This window comes from Rhinoraja longicauda, chromosome 6 (genome assembly GCF_053455715.1).
Source record: "Rhinoraja longicauda isolate Sanriku21f chromosome 6, sRhiLon1.1, whole genome shotgun sequence".
Lineage (NCBI taxonomy): Eukaryota > Metazoa > Chordata > Chondrichthyes > Rajiformes > Arhynchobatidae > Rhinoraja > Rhinoraja longicauda.
Genome location: NC_135958.1, coordinates 53,738,997 through 53,761,274, shown reverse-complemented (window position 1 = coordinate 53,761,274; position 22,278 = coordinate 53,738,997). Strand labels below are relative to the sequence as shown.

The window sequence follows — 22,278 nt, the reverse complement described above, 5'->3', positions numbered from 1 at the left end:
GAAAATATAAAAATTATTCTGAATTATGTACCTTCCATCTAGCAATACCTGAGGTATTACTTAAATTATATTTGCAAAAGATCTTGGATAAATCATTAAGAGAGGTAAAAACCAATTATGTTGACCCAACAACCTCTATTTATGAGTTACTTATTACACTATTTAATGAGAATGGACTTTGGATTAATTTCAGTGCCTTTCCATTAGGAGTTTTTCTTAGTTTATTATTATTGTCACTTGTGTCGAGGTACAGTGAAAAGCTCTTTTGTTGCACAAAAAGAATATACTCTTCATGAAGTAAACATATAGTGAGAAAACCTACGATTTTCACAATTTGTTCTCTTGACTGATAAAGTTTGAAGCACAATTTCATAAATTTCAAAGATTGGTAATGTTGAGGAGTGAATAGAGCAAATGCTGCAGCAAGCTTCAGTGCGTCCCTCAGCACGTACTCCTGCAGTCTGCAGCGGGCCAGTCGGCAACATTCCCCGACTGACACCTCGCTCCGCTGGGAGGTCAACAAAGCTTGGGCAGACCAAAGAGCGTCTTTCACCAAGTTGATGGCCTTCTAGCAGCACTCGATGTCAGTCTCTGAATGCGTCCCTGGAAACAGTCCGTAGATCACAGAGTCCTCTGTGATGGAGCTGCTCGGAATAAATCGTGACAGGGACCCCTGCAAACCTCTCCAGACTCTCTTGGCAAATCCACACTCTGTGAAGAGGTGGGCAACCGTCTCCTCTCCATAGCAGCCGTCCCGAGGGCAGCGTGCGCTGGTAGTGAGGTGAGGTTCTGGCGGTGCAGGAAGGATCTGACTGGGAGGGCTCCCCTCACCCCCTGCCAAGCCAGGTCTTGGTGCTTGTTGGTGAGTTCTGGCGATGAGGCATTTTGCCAGACAAGCTGGGCAGTCTGCTCTGGGAACCACGCCACAGGATCCATGGAGTCATTCCCCTGCAGTGCCTGCTGGACGTTCCGTGCTGACCACTGCCCGATGGACTTGTGGTCAAAGGTTTTGGGCCAGAAGAACCTTTCCATGAGCGACAGATGGTGCGGCAATGTCCAGCTGACTGGCACATTGCGTGGCATCTGCGCCAGGCCCATCCTTCACAACACCGGGGACAGGTAGAACCTCAGCAGGTAGTGGCACTTGGTGCCCACGTGCCTTGGCTCTACGCTCCACCTGATGCAGCCACACACGAAGGTGGCCATCAGGATGAGGGCGACGTTGGGCACGCTTTTACCCCCGTTGTCTGCTGACTTGTGCATTGTGGCCCATCGCACCCGGTCCATCGTCGACCCCCAGGTAAAGCGGAAGACGGCCCGGGTGATCCCCGTGGCGTAGGAGGGAGGGACGGGCCACACTTGCGCCAAGTACAGCAGCCCCGAGAGCACCTCACACCTGATGACCAGATTTTTCCCTGTGATGGAGAGGGAGCGCTGCTTCCACAGCTCCAGCTTCTTCCCCACCTTGGCTATCCACTCCAGCCAATTCTTGTTACACGCCTCAGCCTTCCCGAACCAGATCCCCAGCACCTTCAAGAAGTCAGGCTTGATGGTGAAGGGGATGGAAGATCGGACGGGCCAGTTGCCAAAGAGCATGGCCTCGCTCTTCCTGCGGTTTACCCTGGCCCCCGTGGCCAACTCAAACTGGTCGCAGACGCTGATCAGTCTGCGGACCGACCCTGGATCCGAGCAGAAGATGGCGACATCGTCCATGTACAGGGAGGCCTTGACCTGAGTGCCCCCACTGCCTGGCAATGTCACTCCTCTTATGCTCGCATCCATCCTGATGGACTCGGCAAAGGGCTCAATGCAACAGACGAACAAGACAGGGGAGAGAGGGCAACCCTGCCTGACTCCAGACCTGACGGGGAAGCTGTCCGATTCCCACCCATTGATTTGGACTGCACTACAGATATCGGTGTAGAGCAGTTGTATCCACTTCCTGATTTCCTCCCCAAAGCTCATTTTGGAGAGCACACCCCTCATGTACGTGTGCGATATCCTGTCGAAGGCCTTCTCCTGGTCCAAGCTGACCAGGCAGGCATCCACCCATCTGTCCTGCACGTAGGCAATGGTATCTCTCAGCAGCACCAGGCTGTCTGAGATTTTCCTGCCAGGTACAGCACAGGTTTGGTCCGGGTGGATCACCTGTCCCAGAGCAGACTTGACCCGGTTTGCGATGACCTTAGACAGGATCTTGTAGTCTACATTCAACAATGTGGTGGGTCTCCAATTCTTTATATCATTCATCTCCCCCTTCTGCTTGTAGATGAGGGTGATGCTGCCCTTCCTCATAGAGTCTGACATGCTGCCGTCTAGAAGTATGTGGTTGTACACTTCCAGCAGGTCCGGGCCCACCCAGTCCCACAGAGCCCAATACAACTCTGCCGGTAAGCCGGATGGAGCCAGTCAACTCCTCCAGGGTCAGTGGTTGGTCCAGACTCTCCCGCTTGCTGTCGTCCAAGACTTCCGAGATGGAGGACAGGAAGTTCTGGGAGGCGGTGCTGTCTGTGGTCTTTATGTCGTACAAATCCTTATAAAAGGATCTGCAGATCCTCAGCATGTCTGTCTGCAAGGATGTTACCGAGCCGTCCTCCTCCCTAAGGCTTTTGATCACAGAGCTCCCCCTGTGAACCTCATGGAAGAAGAAGCTTGAGCACGTCTCATCGTGCTCCACGTGGCCGACCCTGGACCGGAAGTTGATCTTGGAGGATTCAGAGGTAAAGAGCTGAGCTCACGGTCAGATCACGGTCTCTCCCCTGCCAGGTAAGTATCAGGCACCCACCATTCTCTGAGTAAAGAAAAACATCCCGCCTATCTCCATTATTGTTTGCCCCTCTCACCTTAAAGCCATGCCCTCTTTTCAGAATAATTAAGGTCACTTGTTTCGCAATTGCTGTTTGTAGAAGGGGATCGGACAAGACCTACATTTTCATTCCTGCTCTTTGGCAAGTGTCATTTGATTTAAAAGGTGGTAGGTTATTGGGAATGATCGTAGAAGTGGTGAGAATAACAATGAATCCTAAAATGAACTAAAGTATGATAGTCAAATGAAAAATATTCTGTTATTTGAAGGAGATGAATAGAGCTGTAAAGATCCTTCATCTGTCCTTCCTCTGAAAGTAATTCACTGTTGGAAGTACAGCGTATGTTAATTCAAGTCAAAGTTTATACCAGTGGAATAACATTGAAAAGAATATAGGTTGATTAATGTCACATGTACCGAGGTACAGTGAAAGGCTTTATTTTGCATGCTATGCAATCAGATCAGATAATATCATACAATAAGAATAAAATAATGTTTTAAAAAGAAAGTAATGATTTGTGTCCTTTATAGGAAGTGGCTTTTAGACCCAACAATGGCTGCTACTTACATGCGTCCGAGACCAGCTACCGCTAACTTTCTGCCAGCCATATCAACAATGGCATCAAGTTACAAAGGGCACTATCCTCTTAATGGGTACAGACACAGTTCAATGATGCCTTGGCGCCCCAGCACATACTACAAGGTTGCAAGCATTGCTCCAAACCTGGGCTCTTTCACTACAAATGTCCCTGGACCTGCTGTGGTCAAAAGTGCACACTCGGCGTCAAACAGAACGGCGATCCTTACTCGATACACCCCCCAGGATTGGTACGAATCCAATCAGTACTATTACAAGGAGTCGGAGTCCTCCAGACATTTTGCAGACAGGCTGAGGGTTGACACCGCTCGCCTGCTTCAGTACAAGGACAACGTCACCAAGAAAACACAGTTTGAAAGCAACAAAAACTTAGGAGAACGTGTCAATGACATTATGTTTTGGAAATCTGAATTGGATCATGAGGCTGAACAGATGAGTGGAGAATCTAACACTCTTGTGCACATCAAGAAACGATTGGAGAGATCCCTAATGGAAACTGAGGGGCCTCTACAGGTATATTGTTCTTTAATCATTAATTATTTGATGCCTTAATGCACTAATAATGGACAAGCTTGAAAGGTGCAAAGATAATATCCAGCAACTAATCGTGTAACGTTCAGAGGAAAGGAACTATTTTAAAGAGAAGATATTTTAATTGTTTAATAAATTACAATTATTTCCCTCCATTTTATCTGGTTCAGCTTCAGAAATTCATTGATATGTAGCCTGGGAAAAGTAGCTTTTGTGCAGTTAGGTCCCATTATTTATTATCTTACAGTCTAACTTAACCTTTTACTGTATGATCCTAATGAGTTGAAGAACATTGATATAGTTGGAAAGAAAATTTGCCTTTGTTGTCATTGTGACAAGCATTTAGTTATAACATTTCACCAATATAAAATTATGAGAGGCATAAATAGGGTAGACAGTCAGAATCTTTGTCCCAGGTTGGAAATGCCAAAGTCTAGAGTGCACAGTTTCAAAATGAGAGGAGCAATGTTTAAAGGAGATGTGCGGGACATGTTTTTTTTACACACAATGGTAGGCACCCAGAACACAGTGGCGGAGCAGATACGATAGTGCCATTTAGCGGCTTTTAGATAGGCACATGGATATGCAGGGAATGGGGGGATATAGAACACATGCAGGCAGAGGAGATTACTTTAACTTCATGATGGGCCAAATGGCCTGATGTATTATTCTAAGTCCTATGATATTAAAATGACCTTTTTTTAGGATTACAATTCATGTGCATTCATACAAAATAGTCTGCTTTACTTGACACAATTGACTTAATAACTGCGTTGGGATAGTGTCAGTGGTAACAATTGAACAGGAGCTGAACCAGCTCAGAAGCTCCTTTCCAGGGAAAGACACAAAAACCTGGAGTAACTCAACTGTTCAGGCATCATCCCTGGAGAATATGGATTGGTGACGCTTCAGATCAAAACCCTTCATCAGAACGATACAAAATGCCGGAGTAACTCAGCGGGTCAGGCATGTTCTCTAGTTGGAGAACATGGATAGGTGGCATTTCAGATCAGAGCCCTTTGGGACAGAAGAAGGTTTCAGACCTGAAACGTCATCCTTCCTTGAAAAACTCCTGGTCTTTCTGATCTTTAAATATTTTTAAACAATTTCTCAAAATGCTGTGTTGAAAATTGAATAATTTGTGTGAAATCGTGAGTCTTAATCAACAATATGGATAGGACAGGTTTGGAGGGATATGGACCAAACACGGGCAGGTGGGACTAGTGTAACTGGGACATGTTGGCCGTTGTGGGCAAGTTGGGCCGAAGGGCCTGCTTCCACACTGTATCACTCTATGACTCTAATAAATCGCCACTGGGCACGCATTAATGTCCAGGGATCGTGTATCCAGTCCACTTGTTTTACAGACCATTTTTTGATTTGTTTGTTAATCATTTTTACAACAGATGGCACAGGAATGCCTGTACCAGCGAGAAAAAAGGATGGGCATAGATCTCGTCCACGATGATGTCGAGAGGCAGTTGATAAAGGTCAGTGTAATTGAATAACAAGAATTACCACCATTAATTTGTTACAAATGTACTTCGGTTTTGGTAATTGTGTAACATTACATTTTTTCACCAGGAGGTTGATTGTATAAAGTCCTGTCAAGAAAGAATGAGAAGACACCTGGATTGGGCAAAAGCCCAACTTGAGTAAGAGCAACACTTTGAATTACGAAAGAATGATAATTAAAATTGCAAACCAAACCATAAATTTAAAACATTCAGGAAAAAAACTTCCAGTGCTACAATTTGGAGAGAATTTGTTGAATTGAGTTCTGAAGTGAATTTTGTATATTGAATAGAGCTCGGTGTACTGCACAGTATTTTCATGTTCTATATTCTTAAATTAATAGCGTTTGGTGAAGATCATGTTTTAAAATATCAAGTACAGTGCAGCAACTTTTTAATGTTGATGTGAATGTTGTAGTAAATTTCTCTCAGCAAACAAATTGCAGAGAGCCACCCTATCATCACTCTTTGTAACTAATTAGATCCTTCAGACCCAATAATCATTTGACCAGTGATAGACACAAAATGCTGGAGTAACTCAGCGGGACAGACAGCAACTCTGGAGAGGAATGAGTGACATTTCAGGTCGAGACCCTTCTTCAGACCAAACTCTTCATTGAAATTACAGTAACTAAATTCTCACTAAGACAATAGACAATAGGTGCAGGAGGAGGCCATTCGGCCCTTCGAGCCAGCACCGCCATTCAATGTGACCCCCTGACTCCGCTATCCTTAAGAGCTCTATCTAGCTCTCTCTTGAATGTATTCAGAGAATTGGCCTCCACTGCCCTCTGAGGCAGAGAATTCCACAGATTCACAACTCTCTGACTGAAAAAGTTTTTCCTCATCTCTGTTCTAAATGGCCTACCCCTTATTCTTAAACTGTGGCCCCTGGTTCTGGACTCCCCCAACATTGGGAACATGTTTCCTGCCTCTAATGTGTCCAACCCCTTAATAATCTTATACGTTTCGATAAGATCCCCTCTCATCCTTCTAAATTCCAGTGTATACAAGCCTAGTCGCTCCAGTCTTTCAACATATGACAGTCCCGCCATTCCGGGAATTAACCTAGTAAACCTACGCTGCACGCCCTCAATAGCAAGAATATCCTTCCTCAAATTTGGAGACCAAAACTGCACACAGTACTCCAGGTGCGGTCTCACTAGGGCCCTGTACAACTGCAGAAGGACCTCTTTGTTCCTATACTCAACTCCTCTTGTTATGAAGGCCAACATTCCATTGGCTTTCTTCACTGCCTGCTGTACCTGCATGCTTCCTTTCAGTGACTGATGCACTAGGACACCCAGATCACGTTGTACGTCCCCTTTTCCTAACTTGACACCATTCAGATAATAATCTGCCTTCCTATTCTTACCACCAAAGTGGATAACCTCACACTTATCCACATTAAACTGCATCTGCCAAGCATCCGCCCACTTAAGCACAAAGCTAATTCCAGAGGAATCTAATAGGGGACATTTTCACATTGGGTGTTTTTGTGATGTAGAGGTATCTAAGACAAGAGGGCGTAGGTTTAGGGTAAGGTGTAGGAGGTTTAGAGGGGAGATGAGAAAGAACTTGTAGATGACCAGTTCACAGTTTGCTTAAAGAAAAAATAATATTCCTAAAGAAGACACAAAGTGCTGGAGTAACTCAGCGGGTCAGACAACATCTCTGAAGGACATGAATGGGCAAAGTTTTGAGTCGGGAAATTTTTTGATCTCCTCCAGAGATGTTGCCTGACCTGCTGCGTTGCTCCACCTTTGTGTCTTCTTTAGTACCCCAGGATCTGCAGTCCCTGTGCCTGCATATCACCAAAGAAAATTTGTGAGCTTTTAAAACTTTGACAATTCACCCATCAGACATTTCCTTAAACATCTTTTCAGGTCTCTAAAACACTGAAGGCAGACAGAAATCTGCCTTCCCACAATTTATACAGCTCTGGTCAGGTTACCCTACATCATTGATTATGTTCAAATATTAATGCAGTGTCTGAAAGGTGATGTGCAGAAACCTCCATCACCATGACTACATTTTTAAACAGCTCCTTTATGGTGTCCAAGGTATATTTAAAATAATTTAATGATCCTGAATACATGCAAACATAATTGTGATGTTTAAGTCACTGAATGATTAGGCACATGTTTGAAAATAACTGCAGATGCTGGTACAAATGGAAGGTATTTATTTCACAAAATGCTGTAGTAACTCAGCAGGTCAGGCAGCATCTCAGGAGAGAAGGAATGGGTGACGTTCCTGAGATGCTGCCTGACCTGCTGAGTTACTCCAGCATTTTTTAAATTTTTTTTTTGATTTTTGAGATACAGCGCCGAAACAGGCCCTTCGGCCCTTCGGTCCACCGAGCGATCCCCGCACATTAACACTATCGTACACACACTAGGGACAATTTTTACATTTACATTTTACATTTACCCAGTCAATTAACCTACATACCTGTACGTCTTTGGAGTGAATGTTGTGAAATAAATGCACATGTTTGATGCTTGGATAAAATTATAGGGCAGTACTTGTGGAATAATTTTTATTTTAATGCTTTTGGGTGTTGGAGCAGATCGGAATGGTGACAGTGGGAATCCAAAGGGCAAATTCAACCATTCTGATATCAGCAGTGTTGAGGGAGGCAATACCAAACATACAGGATGCAGGAATTTGGGAAGCATTAGTTACCATAGCAAGGAAGGAAAAAATATTCAGACAACATAAAAAGACACAGGGCGGAACGGTGGCGCAGCGGTAGAGCCACTGCCTTAAAGTGCCAGAGACCCGGGTTCGGTCCTGACTACGGGTGCTGTCTGTATGGAGTTTGTACGTTCTCCCCGTGACCTGCGTGGGTTTTTTCCGAGACCTTTGGTTTCCTCCCGCACTCCAAAGACGTACAGGTTTGTAGGTTAATTGGCTTGGTGTAAATGTAAAATTGTTCCTAGTGTGTGTAGTATAGTGTTAATGTGCGGGGATCACTGGTTGGTGATTCGGTGGTCGAAGGGCCTGTTTCCTTGCAGTGTCTCTAAACTAAACTGTTGGGCGGCACGGACTTGGAGGGCCGAAGGGCCTGTTTCCGGCTGTATATATATGATATGATGATATGATGATAAATTGAGACGTTATCTATGTTAGGCACAAATCAGGAAAATAAAAACAGAAAATATCCCAGAAGTTGGGTGTAATTGAAAAGAAAGCTTATCGAAATTGGAGAGAGTAAAACACTCAGAAGCCAAATAAAAGAGATTGTTTTATTGAAAGAGTGGAAAGAAATGCAGAAGAAGAAAAATAAGTTGAGTAACCAGGGAATGAAAAGCTTTTCACTGCACCTCGGTACACACAGCAATAAACTAAACTAAACTAAACTAATGTCATGTAATGTAAGAAGATAACTGCAGATGCTGGTACAAATCGAAGGTATTTATCCACAAAATGCTGGAGTAACTCAGCAGGTCAGGCAGCATCTCGGAAGAGAAGGAATGGGTGATGTTTCACGTCACCCATTCCTTCTCTCCCGAGATGCTGCCCGACCTGCTGAGTTACTCCAGCATTTTGTGAATTAATGTCATGTAATGGTTGCAAAATCCACTGAGAGAATAAGAAGATAAATCAGAAACAATCTCACTGTTACCTGAGTAATTTTAGATGGCATAACGTTGCCCAAGATGGTGACGCATTTATATCAGGTATCTCATATATTGTCATACACTATATTGATGGTGCTAAAGTGACATGGTCGAAAGCTTCAGGTTCCTCGGTGTTAATATCACTAACAATTGATGCTGCAGCCAGGAAAGCACACACCTCTACTTCCTCAGACGGCGAAGGAGATTTGGCATGTCTCCAAAGACTCTAGTCAATATCTACAGATCCACCGTGAAAAGCATCCTATCCAGATGCATCACAGCTTGGAATGGCAACAGCCCTGCCCAAGGGGCATGAACGCAACCCAATCCACCACACAAGCCAGCATTTGGAAAGGATGCATCAGTAGAAGTTGGTAAAAGTTAATGGTTACATTGCCAAGTTTCCTTGGTCTTCTGAGGAAGTAGAGGCATTGGTATGCTCCCCACTCCCCCCTCCCCCCCATCCAACTATTAAACAAAATGTTGGAATATAATTTGACTCACCTATTGCTTGGTTTTTAGTCCCCATTGAGCTAAAATATTCAGAAAATCTGACCAAGTGGCCACATTTAACTAGATTGATATTAGTTTTCACGTGTTAATGATATTGCCAATCTACCTGCTTCCTTCGATGAATGGAGAACTGAAAACATTGGGAAGTGGCAAATCCTTGCTTTGAATTGTTACAGCATGCATATTTTCATTTCCATTCAGTGAATGCTCTGCATTCTTAATCAGTTATTTATACAGTTTTGTCATTGCATCGAATATCATTCTGATCCCACCAGATCCTAATGTCTGGACAAAACACTCAAATTAATGACAGTTTCCAATTATTGACAAATGTAGGAGTGGGCCATTTTAATGATCATTGTCTTGATAATTCTGCTCTAAAATTGTTGTTGGTTTAGAATGGTAAATTACTTGTGCCATTCAAAAGCCATGTGCATCTGTAGAATATCTGAAACAATATTTTCATATTTTTTATTTGTTGATTGCCAATTTTGTATTTCATTACAAACATTCGTTTTGTGATATTTTTTACAGTGGAGAACACAAGTTGTATAACTTCTGAACGATTAAGCCAACATGGTTCAAGAATAATGTAACATTAGTTAATTATGAACTATCAATGGGTTGATTTTCCAGATTTATTCATTTCTGTAAACCTTTTAGTAAGATGTGGAATCCTACATCTCTCCATTTTAACTTAAAACATCCTTGTAGCCTGCCAGTCACAATTATACATCACAGCACTATGATCGGAAGGCCTGATTACAATTCTAACATGTGGTCTGGATTCTCCCTGAGATCACGTGTGGACGAAGGAACTGCAGATGCTGGTTTACACCAAAGATAGACACAAAAAGCTGGAGTAACTCAGCGGGTCAGGCAGCATCTCTGGAGAAAAGGAATAGGTGATGTTTCGGGTCGAGACCCTTCTTCAGACTGAGAGCCAGGGGAAAACTGACTCTGACTCTGACTCTCTCCTTGACTCTCAATCTGAAGAAGGGTCTCGACCCGAAAAGCCACCTATTTCTTTTCTCCAGAGATGCTGCCTGACCCGCTGAGTTACTCCAGCTTTTTGTATCTATCTCGTCCCAGAGATCATTTGAAATTGAAGAAATGAAGAAACCACTTATGTAAAGATAATTACCTTCATTAGATGATCAATCTCATGTCTGTGCAGTTTTCTTCCAGGCTGATTTATTAGAGAAGGACACAAGGGGAGATATTATTCAGGATTAAGCAACAGAGAACAGAAGGATTCTTGGTGAACTTTGGTATCGATATTCTTTTCCAGATGAGACACAATAACCATGATTTAATAGAAGCATCAAGACTAATCTAATAACCTCAGGCTGACTCCAGTTTTATGAATCAAATGTTGCCTGATTGGAGATACTATCTGAACAAGCGATTAGTCTTAATCAAACCGTCCACTGTAATATCATGCCAATTAACTCATGCAAGAAAGTCGTATTACATTCTTGTGATTTTTGGCTAAATCTCACCATCTAAACACACCCCATCCAATGCCTGCAGTTTACTGTTGTGTTCAAATTTACAAATATTTAAGAAGTAAAATGCATGAAATACTCAACAGGTCAGATAGCTCTCGATGGAGAGAGAAGGGTACAGGCTCAATGACATTTTGTCATCATTGTTCTGCTGATTGCCCATCATCTCTGAAGTTGGAGACACAAGAATCCATAGATGTCGGAATCTTAACCACGACACAAAGTGCTAGTTGGAGCGCAGCAGGTCAGGCAGAATCTGCAGAGAGAAAGGACAGACCGTGTTTTGGGTCGCAATACTTCTTTAGACATTGGCTGGCTGAATTATGCTGGCTGTAGCTGGCAATTTTGGACGCAGTCACTGGGGTCCAGCAGACCTGCTGTAAGTCTGGGATGAGCTGCATGACAGCTTTAGAGGGCAGCCTTTCACTGGGAATTCCTGCCTCTGAACCAGGCCTGGCATGGGAGCAGATTGTCTAACCCAGTCATTCCAATGCCGAATCTGCTACAGCCAGCATAACTCAGCGGGTCAGGCAGCATCTCTGGAGAACATGGACTGGTGACGATTTGGATTGAGACCCTTCTTCAGACTGATTGCCAGCATTTTGTGTCCATCTTTGGTATAAACCAGCAGCTGCAGTTCCTTTTCATTATAATTGGTCTGACTGGGATGCCGAATCTGGAGTTTCAGACAAAGACTCAGGGTCATGGAGTCACACAGCATGGAAACAGGCCCTTAGGCCCAACTTGCACACAACGACCAACATGTCCCATCTACCTGCCTGCATTTGGCCCATATCCCTCTAAACCTGTCCTATCCATGTGCCTGTCTAATTATTTCTTAAACATTGCAATAGTCGCTGCCTCAACTACCTTCTCTGACAGCTCGTTCCATACAACCCCCCACCCTTTGTGTGAAAAAGTTAACCCTCAGTTTCCTATTAAATCTTTCCTCCTTCACCTTAAACCTATGTCCTCTGGTTCTCGATTCCCTACTTTGGGCAAAAGACTCATCTATTCCTTTCATGGTTTTATACACCTCTATAAGATAACCCCTCATCCTTCTGCACTCCAAGGAATAGAGTCCCAGCCTGCTCAACTTATCTCTGTAGCTCAGACGCCTGAGTCCTGGCAACATCCTCATAAATCTTCTCTGTACCCTTTCCAACTTGACAACATCTTTCTTATAACATGGTGCCCAAAACTAAACATGATACTCTAAATGCGGTCTCACCAACGTCTTATATAACTGCAAAATTATGTCTCAACTTCTATACTCAATACTCTGACTGACGAAGCCCAATGTACTAAAGGCCTTTTTGACCATCCTAAAAGGTTTTGTTCTCATTTTTCACCACTGCTTGGGGTATGTTAGTGTGCTTTGAAATAACATATTGAGTTTTTAATAATTGTGGCAATTTTGATAGTTTATCAGAAAAGTTTAGAAATAAAGTACCATTGAAACTGTTCCAAAGCCTTGCAGCTTTATCAGAAGAGGTGCAAGGCAACACACTGCCCGGGACAGACTAAGCACTAATGCCTCACAGCCAGACTCCTAGGAGTGAAGGTTTTGGCAGTGTGTATCCACTCCAGATAAGTACAGATGGACGGGGGCCACAGGCACCAATCCAGGCAGTCAGTCGAATACCACTCGTTTTGGAAGTGAATTCTGTTTCTCCCAGCCAGGAATGCTTGCTTGAGCTGCTTGCTGGGTGCCTTCAGGATTTTCTGATTTTTTTTTGTCAGTTTTCCAATATCTACATATTTTTCGGTTTTGTGGGAAAGAAGTGACTGCTGATGGAGGTTGTGTAAAAAAAAATGCAGACACAAGGAAGTGCAGCTGCTAGTTTACAACCAAAAAAAAAGACACAAAGTGCCGGAGTAACTCTTGGTCAGACAGCATCACTGGAGGACATGAACAGGCGACAATTCGAGTTGGGACTCTTCTTCAGACTGATTATAGTGGTGGGAAAAAAAGTTGGAGGAGAGGTGGGGGGGAGCACACGGAGCCTGGCAAGTGATAGGTGGGTACAGATGAGGGGGGCTTGATCGGCAGATGGGTGAACAAAGGCTAGAGATGAAAAGACAAATTACCGAGATACGGAGAGAAGAGGCGTGAAAAGTAAAACCAGGGGAAGGTGATTTAGTGGATGGGGACAGGGAGGAAGGGGAAAGGGGGCAGTGGGAATTTAGACAGATCAGCGCGGAAACAGGACATTTGGCCCACCGAGTCTGTGCTGACCCTGCAATCATCCCGTTCAGTAACAGTATCTTACACACCAGGGACAATTTTGCAATTTTACCAAAGCCAACTGACCTACAAACCTTGGTGTGTTGGATTGAACCGGAGCTCCCGGAGAAAACCCACGTGGTCACAGAGAGAAAGTACAAACTCCATACAGACAGCTCCCATAGTCAGTGTAAGAAAATAACTGCAGATGCGGGTACAAATCGAAGGTATTTATTCACAAAATGCTGGAGTAACTCAGCAGGTCGGGCAGCATCTCAGGAGAGAAGGAATGGGTGACGTTTCAGGTCGAAACCCTTCTTCAGACTGATCCCATAGTCAGGATCGAACCTGAGTCTCTGGTGCTGTGAGACAACAACTCTACCGCTGTGCCACTGTGTCGCCCTTTGGAGTGAGGGAGAAATAGCTGCACATCCAGATTGGGCACAGGAGATTGTGTAAAGTTGTGTATGAGCCGGATATTGTGGATTGGTCTCCCAATATAGAAATCACCTGATGCTTATGCACAGAAACCTTTATAATTTGAAAGGGACTTACGTATAAAATGTCACCCATTCCTTCTCTCCAGGGATGCTGCCTGTCCCGCAGAGTTACTCCAGCTCTTTGTGTCCATCTTCGATTTAAACCAGCATCTGCAGTTCTTTCCTACACATATAAAATGTCATCAACTTGAATCATAGAAACATAGAAAATAGGTGCAGGAGTCTGCACCGCCATTCAATATGATCATGGCTGATCATCCAACTCAGTATCCCGTACCAGCCTTCTCTCCATACCCCCTGATCCCTTTAGCCACAAGGGCCACATCTAACTCCCTCTTAAATATAGCCAATGAACTGGCCTCAACTACCTTCTGTGGCAGAGAATTCCACAGATTCACCACTCTCTGTGTGAAAAAAAACTTTCTCATCTCGGTCCTAAAAGACTTCCCCCTTATCATTATCGTTTTCGACCCTCGTGCTTTTTTTCTGTTTATACTCCAGGTTTCCAAACTCTATGTGGTACTGTTTATTTGCCCCCCCCAATTTGCTTCTTATTTTTGCAGTACTGAAACAACAAGGTTGTCCGTTTTTGCAGATCAAATAGAGGAGCTCAGCATGAGCTGGAGCGGGATATCAATGATAAAAACGTTGCGTATAGAATTGACGGCAGGTGCCACCAACTACGAAACACATCTGATGGCATCGGCTACTACAGAGGGGCGGATCGCATGGATGCCACGTAAGATATAACAACATTTGAGGAGTTGCTGAGCTGTTACTTTTTTAGAATATAGAACAGTGCAGCACAAGAACAGACCCTTCAATAGACAATAGACAATAGACAATAGGTGCAGGAGGAGGCCATTCGGCCCTTCGAGCCAGCACCGCCATTCAATGTGACATGGCTGATCATTCTCAATCAGTACCCTGTTCCTGCCTTCTCCCCATACCCCCTGACTCCGCTATCCTTAAGAGCTCTATCTAGCTCTCTCTTGAATGGATTCAGAGAATTGGCCTCCACTGCCTTCTGAGGCAGAGAATTCCACAGATTCACAACTCTCTGAGTGAAAAAGTTTTTCCTCATCTCAGTTCTAAATGGCCTACCCTTTATTCTTAAACTGTGGCCCCTGGTTCTGGACTCCCCCAACATTGGGAACATGTTTCCTGCCTCTAACGTGTCCAACCCCTTAATAATCTTATACGTTTCGATAAGATCTCCTCTCATCCTTCTAAATTCCAGTGTATAAAGGCCCACAATGTCTGTGCCGAACATGATGCCAAGACCATCACTTATCTCCCTGCTCATAACCCATATCCCTCCTTTCCCTGCATATCCATATGCTTACCCACAGGTCTTTTAAATGCCACTATCATATCTGCTTCAATCACCTCCTCCTGCAGCGCGTTTCAGGCACACCATCTACATACTAAAACTCTCGTTTGTTATCTTGTTTGTGACTGAACTTCAGCCAAAACGGTACACGATAGCGCGACAATTTTAGGCCCACCTTACTCTTCATTGTCACTTTAGTGATAATGCAAGTAGTTTTATTGAAATCGGTGTTATATTTTTAAAGTTATTCACATTTTTAAGTTTAAAAGGAGGGGAGGGGGAGGGGAGGAGGTAGGGAGAGGGGAAGGGGGGAGTGGGGGAGAAGGGAGGGGAGGGCGGGTTGAGGAGAGAGGGGAGGGGGGGGAGGGACAGGGTGCTGCACCAATGCAGGAGAGGTTTGGGCCCAACATGGTCTAGTAGTAAAATAAAACCTGACCCGCACATCTTCTTTGAACTTTGCCCCTCTCACCTTAAAGGTTTTTAAATGAAGAAATTCCAGTTTATGGATAATCTTCTTTATGAAGGTTTGCATAATTACAAATCTCATGTAAATTGGCCGTGCCTCGTGTGTTAAATGCCTAAATGCATGTTAGTCACAATGATTACAATTGTAGTCTCGTTGACTTTGATTAGTGCGGGTGCCAAGGGTTATGAGGAGAAGGCAGGAGAATCGGGTTGTGAGGGAAAGATAGATCAGCCATGATTGAATGGCGGAGTAGACTTTATGGGTCGAACAGCCTAATTCTCCTCCAAAAACTTATGAAATTATGACCTAAAATGGCTTATTAACGAAAGTCGATGTGGGAATGTTTTAGGCAAACCTTTGGACAGATGGCTGGACAGAAAGGACAATGCAAATGCAGGCAAATGGGACTAGCTCAGCATGTTAACTTGGTTGGCATGGACAAGGTGGGCTGTTGTCGTGCTGTATAGTTGGGCGACTCTAAAAACATCAATGTGAAAGGATGAAGACAATTCCCAGCTATACATTATTTCCTTACTTTTAGTATTTTCATTCTCTATGCACAGTGGAGGCATACATTCAGTCAAATTGTCAAAGGTGTTTGGAAGCATGCTAGTCTTGAAGAAATACTATAGAACATTGAACATATAACAGTACAGCATGGGAACAGGCCCTTCAGCCCAAAATGTCTGTGCCCAACATGATACCTAGATCACCTCTTATCTGCCTGACAACTCTTATCTGCCATTCTCAAGACATTCCCATAACCCCTGACACTCTTACTAATCAAGAATCCGTCAATCTCCGCCTTAGAAATATCCATTGACTGTCTCCTTAAATATTGTTACTTTTTTGCATATCTTTCATTCATTTTTTTAATATCTCTCTACATCATCATCTATATCTCATGTTTCCCTTTCCCTTTACTTTCAGTCTGAAGAATGGTCTTGACCCGAAACGTCACCCATTCCTTCTTTCCAGAGATGCTGCCTGTCCCGCTGAGTTATTCCAGCGTTTTGTGCTATCTTCGGTTTAAACCAGCATCTACAGTTCCTTCCTACACACCTTATCTGCCTGGCAATCTGGCAATAAAAACAAAGTCTTCACTTTATTACACTTTATTACACATGAATCCTTTCATTCTTGCATGACTGCAGACCTTGTTATTGTATTGTGCTCTTGTTTAGATGTAGTAATTCCTTATGGTAAGGGTCAAGGAGAGTACATTGTGAATTCATAAGTTCATAAGTTCTAGGAGCAGAATAAGGCCATTCGACCCATCACTCTAATCCGCCATTCAATCATGGCTGATCTATCTTTCCCTCTAAATCCCATTCTTCTACCTTCACCCCATAACCCCTGACACCCTTACTAATCAAGAATACGTCAATCTCCGCCTTAAAAATATCCATTGACGGTCTCCTCAGCCGTCTGTGGCAATGAATTCCACAGAATCACCACCCTCTGACAACAGAAATTCCTTCACATTTCCTTTCTAATGGTACATCCTTTCATTCTGAGGCTATGGCCACTGGTCCTAGACTCTCCCATTAGTGGACATATCCTCTCCACATCCACTCTATCCAGGCCTTCAAGTCTATAATGATATTTTCAGGCTTATGTGGTAAAAATTTCAGTTACATCTTTCTTCGACATTAAGGTCAGGTTGTCCCTTTGATCAAACCTTGTTGTTTCTTTGATTTATTCCACAGGTGTTACAGTTTCTTTGTGTGAACTTTATAAAGATTCAGATTCTTAAAACAGATGTGCAAATTGCCTCTGTGCTACATATTAATGACCACAATTCCTAAGTATAAATTAGAGTTACACATGGTGTCCATTAGTTGCCCTGGAAATTTCTACATTGAAATCCATACCAATGGATGTGTTATTTTGGCCCTTAAGGCTGAAAAATGAAATTGTCAAACATCTATTTGAATAGCTGCTGTCTGATCTGAACAAAGATTCTTAATTATGCCGGTCTCTGGTTGAGTAATCAGGAGATTTAAGAAAGCATAATATAAACGAAATTTGGCATGCAAAACCGAGACAGTTCTTCTATGAAGTTGCAAAGATACCTCAACTTATTCTAAATGTATCTACAAAAGCTGTTAATATAATCATAACCATACTTTATTAGCCAAGTTTGTTTAGACTGTATAGCAAATGAAATTCTTCAAATGTTGCAAAACATACTTGGCTAATAAAGTATGATTATGATTATTATGATTATGATCTTATGGGTAATTTAAATACTATAAAGTGGTGTGCTTTTAACTAGTGTTTTCAATTCTGAATGGATATAAATGAGCTTACTTATTTTCACATTAAATTCTTGTCATTTGAAGAATCTCCCTCCATCAGTTTATAAGGAATCTGGTAACAGTCTGGGGCAAGATTAGCTACAGTGTTCCTTGGTGTATCTCATCCAAGTGTGCTTTATTCGAAACTTTAAAGTATAGTCTAATGTTCCAAGAGGAAAGTCATCATTTAACAGTTTCACGTTGGGTGATAGTTACTACAGAGTGTATTCTTTTGCCTCAGAATCAATGGGTTGCAGGTTCAAGACCAACACTAGAACAGAAACATGTCTGTGGAATACTGAGGGAGATAGCACTGTTGGCATTACCACATTTTAAATAAATTGTTAAATTAAGATCCCATCACCTTTTAGGACATAACGTGCTGGAGTAACTCAGCAGGTCAGGCAACATCTGTACTTTTAGACTTTAAACTTTAGAGATACAGCGTGGAAACAGGCCATTTGGCCCACCGATTCCGCACCGCCCAGACCTACACTATACTAGCACTGTACACTATCCACTATACACCAGCACTAGTGTCCCATACACTACCACTATCCTTCAGACTACGGACAATTTACAGAAGCCAATTAATGTACAAACCTGTACGTCTTTAAATTGCGGGAGGAAATCGGAGCACCCAGAGAAAACCCACGTGGTCACAAGGAGAATGTACAAGCTCCATACAGACAGCGCTTATAGTCAGGATTGAACCTGGGTCACAGGCGCTGCAAGGCAGCGATTCTACCACTGCATCACTGTGCCATCCTGTTCTTTGGAGACCATGGATAGATGATGTTTTGGGCCAGGACCCGTCTTCAGATTGATTGTAAGGGGGTGGAGAAGAAAGCTGGGTGCGAGGAGAGACAGGACAAAGTATGGTAGGTAATATGTGGACATTGGTGAGGTGGGGGGGTTTTGACAGACAGACATTTGGAATAAAGGCCGAAGATTAATGCAGAAGGTGTGAGATGGAATTATTGAAGAGTTTCAAATTGTGAAGCCAGAGGAAGGAATGTAGGAAGCGGGGGAGGGGAGAAACACGTGTGAGTCCAGGTGGGGCATAGGCGAGAAAGGGATGGGGGAGAGGGGTGTTGTTAGAAGTTACTAAAATTGGAGAATTCAATGTTCATACCGTTGTGTTGTAAGCTACCCAAATGGAATATGAGGTACTGTTCCTCCAGTTTGCATGTGGCCTCACTCTGGTAATGGAAGAGGCTCAGTACAGAAAGGTCAGAATGGGAATGGGAAGGGGAGTTAAAATGGTTAGTAACCGGGAGATCCAGTAGGCCTTGGCAAACCGAGCGTCAGTGTTCAGCGAAGAGGTTGCTGAGTTCATGCTTGGTCTCGCCAATGTACAAGAGGCCACATCGGGAACCCAGATGCAGTAGATGAGGTTAGAGGAGATGCGTGTGAACCTCCGTCTCACCAGGAAGGACTGCTGGGGTCCCTGAGTGGAGATGATGGGGGAGGTTCAGGGACAGGAGTTACATCTCCTGCGGTTGCAGGGGGAAAGTAGCTGGGAAGGAGGTGTTTAGGGTGGGAAGGTATAAGTAAAGTAAGGAGTTGCAGATGTAGCGATCTCTGTGGAAGGTGGAGAGGGGTGGAGATGAGAAGATGTGACCGGTGGTGGGACCACGTTGGCGATGACGGAATATAGGAGGATGATGTGTTGGATGCGAAGGCTGGTGGGATGAAAGGTGAGGACTCCATCCTTGTTGCCAGTGTATTGAAACAACATGGACATTTGAAAGGACAGCTCCTTGATTCCTGTATTTAAAGCTGCATCCATTGCAGTCGGATATGCTGCATATTGGTAATGGACCGATTTCACCTGTTAATGCAAAATCAGTATTTATCTATCATGCATAATAATTTACCAATGAGATTTAAAATTAAATGTGACAGCTTTGCTAAATATGACAACTGATATGAATTATTAAGCGTACTGTTGGCCAACTTTGATAACAGTAAAGCTTTGTGGTCAATGCAATACATTTTGAAAACTAATGCAAAGATCTGAGATATCTATCTGGTTTCTCAGTGCTTCTAACGGAATGAACTTCTAGCTGCCAATAAGAAAGTGCAGGTAGAAAGAAGCTGATTGCAAACATTTTAACGTTTCTTTCAAACAGAATTTCAATTCCAGAGACCTGGGCCAAGTTCACAGATAATAACATTTTACGGTCACAGAACGAACGGGTCACTTCTGCTAAAGTCCGGGATGATATAGAAAATCTCCTCAACTTAACGTCCAGTGAGATGTGGAACCAGTTCAATACGCTGAATACTTCATTGACAAACCGCATCTCCGAGACAAGTGATGCCAAAAATAAGTTGCAGATACATCTTGCTAAGGTAAATATAGGCTTCAGGTTAATATTTCTGATAAGGGTCCCTAATCATTCAGTTTTATGGAGCAGTATAAGGTATGTAAAAGCATCTGTGCACTGTCCAAATATATGGACAATTATGTAGTTAATATCATAAATATAGCATTATTTTACCAAAAGGGCAGATTTCTAGACATTTCAATACTGAAGTGTACTGAGTGGCTATTTTTTGTTCTGAACTTCAATAGAAAGTCTGCATTCCTGTTATAGCCAGCAATCATTGTCGATCTCTAATTATCCTTGAGAAAAATGGTATTGGTTTATTATTGTCATATATACCAAGTGAAAAGCTTTGTTTGCGTGCTATCCAGTTAAGTCATACTGTACAAGTACTATCAAACCACACACAAGTGCAACAGGTAGTGCAAAGTGTAGAAAATAGTGCTATATACAGTTACAGAGAAGTGCAGATTGTTTTTTGTAATGAGCAAGGTCAGCAGTGAGGTAGGTTGGAAGTTTGGGATAATGTCCTTGAAGCATTACAGTCCTTGTGGTGAAGCCACGCTAACTGCCCAAACACCAAACTATCTATGGTGATATTTGGCCTGGAGTTTGGATGAATCACTCCTGATCCTACCCTGCTCCATAGGGTTGTTTAGTTGGAAGCTCCCAGTAAGAATAAAGAAACAGACTAGAGACATTCCTCAACTTACATTTGATCTATGAATTTTCACACTGAGTCTTTTGGGCACCTAACATCCTAGAATTAAAAAAGCTATTCTCCACTCCCTAAACATCAGAATACTTTGTCAAAATCTCTTGATGCATTTCACCTAGCCTTGTTGACGTATGGAAATTCACTTAACAAAATAATTCCTAGGAATATATCCCTTTAATTAAATGATGAATGAATGGTGATAATTCCCCAACAGGATGTGGCTGCCTTTAACCCTCTGTGTGGCAAAGGTAGTAGTTTTGGCAGGTGTTGTTGTAAAGTCTGAATGAATTGCTATGTTGCACCCACTTTTTGCTCGCAGCAGGAGATTGAATGAATGTTAATTGTAATGGATATAGCTGTAATAATTGGGAGCTCAATCAAGCAGACTACTTTGTCCCCGATGGCGTTGAGTTTCTTTAATCATCTTAGGAATTGTCCAGATAAACAGATAGTGCTACATCATACAAAGACACAAAGTGCTGGAGTAACTCAGTGGGTCAGGCAGAATCTCTGGAGAAAAAAAGGATGGGTGACCTTTCGGGTCAGGGCCCTTCTTCAGACCCTTTTCTCCAGAGATGCTGCCTGACCCACTGAGTTACTCCAGCACATTGTGTCTATTTTTGGTATAAATCAGCTTCTGCATTTCCTTGTTTCTACAGTGTTAAATCACACTCCTAATGTGTGTGCTGCGTGGCATATCAGAGAATGTTCGTTGTGAAAATTCAACAACGATAATAATTTGAATGAGTGTGGCTAGGTGTTCTGTCACTGGAGATGATTGTTGCCGGGCAATAGATTCACTTCGCTCATCAGTCCCAACCAGAACGCTGCCTATGTTTTACTGCCAGACAGAAAGGGACTGCTTCCTCAATGTTGTCAACTCAGCCCAATTGACATTTCTCTCTGAGAATATGAGAGGGCGGCATGGTGGCGCAGTGGAAGAATTACACCGCCAGAGATCCAGGTTTGATCCTGACTATGCGTGCTGTCTGTACTGAGTTTGTATGTTTTCCCGTGACCACGTGGGTTTTTTCCAGGTTCTCCGGTTTCCTCCCACATTACAAAGATGTGTAGGTTTGTCGGCTCATTGGCTTTGGTAATAATTGTCAATTGTCGCTAGTGTGTAGGATAGTGCTAGTGTACGTGGTGGTCGCTTGCCGGTGCGGACTCGGTGCGCCAAAGGGCCTGTTTCCGCGCTGTAACTCTGAAACTCTAAAAATCTATAAATGTGTGCAATCTTTCTCATCTGAACAAACCATGACTCCAAAAAGGTGCAGAGCATTTGGTTTGATTCCTACTGACTTC

The 22,278-nt window shown here is 43.2% G+C and overlaps 1 protein-coding gene across 2 annotated transcripts in view; it reads left to right on the top strand.

Moving 5' to 3' along the window:
- The window catches only part of tekt3 (tektin 3), a 41,643-nt gene that overhangs the window by 2,594 nt on the left and 16,771 nt on the right, over positions 1 to 22,278 (top strand). For both annotated transcript variants that reach the window (XM_078401819.1, XM_078401818.1), the window contains exons 2-6: positions 3,338 to 3,917; positions 5,342 to 5,425; positions 5,520 to 5,590; positions 14,419 to 14,562; positions 20,058 to 20,280. In XM_078401819.1, the coding sequence (XP_078257945.1) occupies positions 3,360 to 3,917; positions 5,342 to 5,425; positions 5,520 to 5,590; positions 14,419 to 14,562; positions 20,058 to 20,280 (1,080 nt within the window). In that variant the 5' untranslated portion in view covers positions 3,338 to 3,359. The remainder of the gene's footprint in view (positions 1 to 3,337; positions 3,918 to 5,341; positions 5,426 to 5,519; positions 5,591 to 14,418; positions 14,563 to 20,057; positions 20,281 to 22,278) is intronic.